Source organism: Podarcis muralis, chromosome 1, assembly GCF_964188315.1.
Source record: "Podarcis muralis chromosome 1, rPodMur119.hap1.1, whole genome shotgun sequence".
In the NCBI taxonomy this organism is placed as follows: domain Eukaryota; kingdom Metazoa; phylum Chordata; class Lepidosauria; order Squamata; family Lacertidae; genus Podarcis; species Podarcis muralis.
Window position 1 is genome coordinate 20,057,356 of NC_135655.1, and position 3,783 is coordinate 20,061,138.

Genomic DNA, 3,783 nt, shown 5'->3' on the forward strand with positions numbered 1-3,783 from the left:
TCCCGCGAAGTTCTGCGCCAGGGCAAAAAAAAAGGGGGGGGGAGCGAGAGGAACGAGGCCCTCAGGCGCCGAAACACACAGAGAGAGCGAGCGTGGGAAGGGAGAGCACCCGTGCGCCAAGGGAAATGAGGGACGACGAGGCGGGTTCAAACGGAGGGCCTACACGGCGAGGAGGGGAAGCCGTGGGTCCCGGAAGCGCTCGCTCAGGTTGCCTCCGAAGTCCCCTGCCAGGCTTCCCGGGGCTTCTTCCACCCGCCCGCCCCCCTCACGCCAGACCCGGCCTCCACTTACAACGGCATCGTCTCTCCGGCTGTGGGTTAAGCGCCGCCACCTCTTCCCCGGAACAGTCACTCTTCCTGCCCCTGGGAAGCGGGCGACGCGAGCATGATACGGGCCTGGCTCGGGCCCTCCGGCCGAGGGGAGAGAGCCGCTTGCTAGGCCTGGTGGCCGCCGCCGCCGCCGCTGTTGTTGCTGCTGCCGCCGCCGCTTCCTCTAGTCCTTCCTCTTCCCCTCCGGCCTCCTAACATGGCGCCCAGGCGCTACCACAGCAACGTTCTGGGGCGAGGGAGGGGAGGGGGGCAGAGGCGTGCAGGGCCAGTTGGCGCGCTGACGCAACGGCGGCGCCCGCCCTGCGTCGAGACGTGCGCTCCCGCGCATGCGCCAGGCCTTTGCGTTGGCTGGCGGGAAGTGTAGTCCTTGCAGGCAGGCGAGTTCGAACTTTTGAAAGCTGCCAACGGCTGGCGCGGCTGATGCGCAGGCGCCAGAGGAAAGTACTCGCTTGGTGGCGCGAGGAGGAGATCCATCTAGTACGCGCTTGGAGACGTTTGCATTCTGGTGTAATTCCTTGCGAGCCACTACGCCGGTTTAGCGCATAATTATCACTCATTTAATCCACTTTATAGGAGGACCGTTAAAAGTTTGTAAATGATAGGATTGTTGCAGTGCCGGATTTACGTATAAACTAAACAAGCTATAGATTAGGGCCCCTCTCTCTTGCCCCCCCCCCCCAATTTCACTATTAATATACTTTTCTTAATTGTATTTCAGTTCAACAATTACTTTGATAAAATACATAATTTGTTATGTGCAAATGGCTTTAGATACCTATTAGGTCCATAAATTACCATATAGCATATATTCAACACAAAAAAGTGACAATTTGTTGTTGACAAAGGACAGCTGGACATATAAAGGGCCCCATTACCTTCAGTAGCTTAGGGCCTCATCAAGCCTAAATCCGGCCCTGGATTGTTGCCTGATGAAGACAAAAACCATGAAAAACAGGGTCACATCCACTCTACGTTTACAGCACCTGGCTCCCCTGCCCCCCCCCCCCCGATTCCTGGGAACTGTAGTTTAGCCCTCACAGAGACAGTTCCCAGCACCATTAAGCTACAGTTCCCAGGAGACATTTCTTGTAGGTGGCCACCAGGTTTGCACACACCTCAGGAGGTATTTTGTCCCACTCCTCTTTGCAGATCTTCTCCAAGTCAGAAAGGTTTTGAGGCTGATGTGTAGCTACTCAAACCTTCAGCTCCCTCCGATTTTTTATGGGATTAAGGTCTGGAGACTGGCTAGGCCACTCCAGGACCTTAATGTGCTTCTTCTTGAGCCACTCCTTTGTTACCTTGGCCGGGTGTTTTGGGTCATTGTCACGCTGGAATACACATCCTCGACCCATTTTCAATGCCCTGGCTGAGGGAAGGAGGTGCTCACCCAAGATTTGACGATACATGGTCCCGTCCATCGTCCCTTCGATGCAGTGAAGGTGTCCTGTCCCCTTAGCAGAAAAACACCCCCAAAGCATAATATGTCCCCCTCCATGTTTGACGGTGGGGATGGTGTTCTTGGGGTCGTAGGCAGCATTCCTCCTCCTCCAAACACGGCGAGTTGAGTTGGTGCCAAAGAGCTCAATTTTGGTCTCATCTGACCACAACACTTTCACCCACTTCTCTGGGTCATTCAGATGTGCATTGGCAAATTGCTGACGGGCCTGTACATGTGCTGTCTTGAGGAAGGGGACCTTGCGGGCTCTGCAAGATATCAGTCCTTCACGGCGTAGTGTGTTACCAACTGTTTTCATGGTGACTATGGTCCCAGCTGCTCTGAGATCATTGACAAGTTCCCCCCGTGTAGTTCTGGGCTGCTTCATCACCGTTCTCCTGATCATTGCAATTCCACAAGATGCGATCTTGCATGGAGCCCCAGACCGAGGGAGGTTGATAGTTGTTTTTGTGTTTCTTCCATTTGCGAATTATTGCATCAACTGTTGTCACCTTCTCACCAAGGTGCTTGGCAATAGTCTAATAGCCCATTCCAGCCTTGTGCAGGTCTACATTCTGGTCCCTGACATGCTTGGACAGCTCTTTGGTCTTGGTCATGGTGACTAGTTTGGAATCTGCTGGATTGATTGCTTCTGTTGACAGGTGCCTTTTGTACAGGTACTGTAACAAGCTGGGATTACAAGCAAGACCTCTCCCTTATAGCAGGTGCTTCTAATCTCAGCTCGTTACATACAGTGAAGATACCAGGTAGCCTGACACCTGGCTGGTTGATAGGGGATCAAATACAGTGGTACCTCGGGTTACATACGCTTCAGGTTACAGACTCTGCTAACCCAGAAATATTACCTCGGATTAAGAACTTTGCTTCAGGATGAGAACAGAAAGCATGCAGCGGTGGCGCGGCAGCAGCAGGAGGCCCCATTAGCTAAAGTGGTGCTTCAAGTTAAGAACAGACCTCCAAAACGAATTAAGTACTTAACCTAAGGTACCACTGCACTTATTTCACTCGTTATAATGCACATCAATCTCTGACTTTTGTCTTCTGGGTTTCTGGAGGTTTTCCTGTTGTTATTCTGTCTCTCACAGCTACAATAAACCTACCATTACAATTATGGACTGGTCATTTCTTCGTCAGAGGGCAAATGGGAAAATTTAGCAGGGGATCAAATACCGTATTTTTTGCTCTATAAGACTCACTTTTTCCCTCCTAAAAAGTAAGGGGAAATGTGTGTGTGTGTCTTATGGAGCAAATGCAGGCTGCACAGCTATCCCAGAAGCCAGAACAGCAAGAGGGATTGCTGCTTTCACTGCGCAGCAATCCTTCTTGCTGTTCTGGCTTCTGAGATTCAGAATATTTTTTTTTCTTGTTTTCCTCCTCCAAAAACTAGGTGCGTCTTGTGGTCTGGTGCGTCTTATATAGCGAAAAATACGGTACTTGCCCCCCTCACTGTTAGAGGGCTCCAGCCTTTCCAATATCTTACTCAAATAGGGAAAGAAGAGGGAAGCTGTATGCAACCAGATCATACTTAGACTCACTAAAATTGATGACCATTGAAATTAATGGGTCTACTTTTCGTATGACTCTGTGGCAATTGTCCAAGATCATAGATGGTTTAAGCTTGATTTTTTTTCTTTTATCAATCCAAAGTACACTTGAATTGAGTAAGTTCCTCTGACCAGTGAGAATTACTGCTGAATAAAGTTGCATGGGATTGCACTGTAAAAAGAACTTGTAGTACGACATGAAAGGGAATTGCAAAGTCTTCATACCCACTACTTCTGGAGCTTAAGTACATGCTACATATAAGCATGTGCAACCAAACATTGATCTTTTCAGGAAAAGGGACTTTCAGATTTAGAGCAAATAAAATGGTGTGGAGACAGTGCTTAACACTTTATTGCATGTGGCTTATCTGCTCTAAATACAAATGTGGGCCTTCTTATGCTATGTCAGAGCACTTTTGAGGGTAAGAGGATAATATGAAACTAACCACAAATC

General features: G+C 49.6%; 1 protein-coding gene across 2 annotated transcripts in view; it reads right to left on the reverse strand.

Moving 5' to 3' along the window:
• PAPOLA (poly(A) polymerase alpha) overlaps positions 1 to 567 on the reverse strand; it is a 45,173-nt gene extending 44,606 nt beyond the window's left edge. Inside the window, exon 1 of one of the 2 annotated variants that reach the window (XM_028716117.2) lies at positions 292 to 567. In XM_028716117.2, the coding sequence (XP_028571950.1) occupies positions 292 to 299 (8 nt within the window). In that variant the 5' untranslated portion in view covers positions 300 to 567. The remainder of the gene's footprint in view (positions 1 to 291) is intronic. The other variant, XM_028716070.2, reaches the window with a different exon arrangement.
• Positions 568 to 3,783: the final 3,216 nt, after the last annotated feature.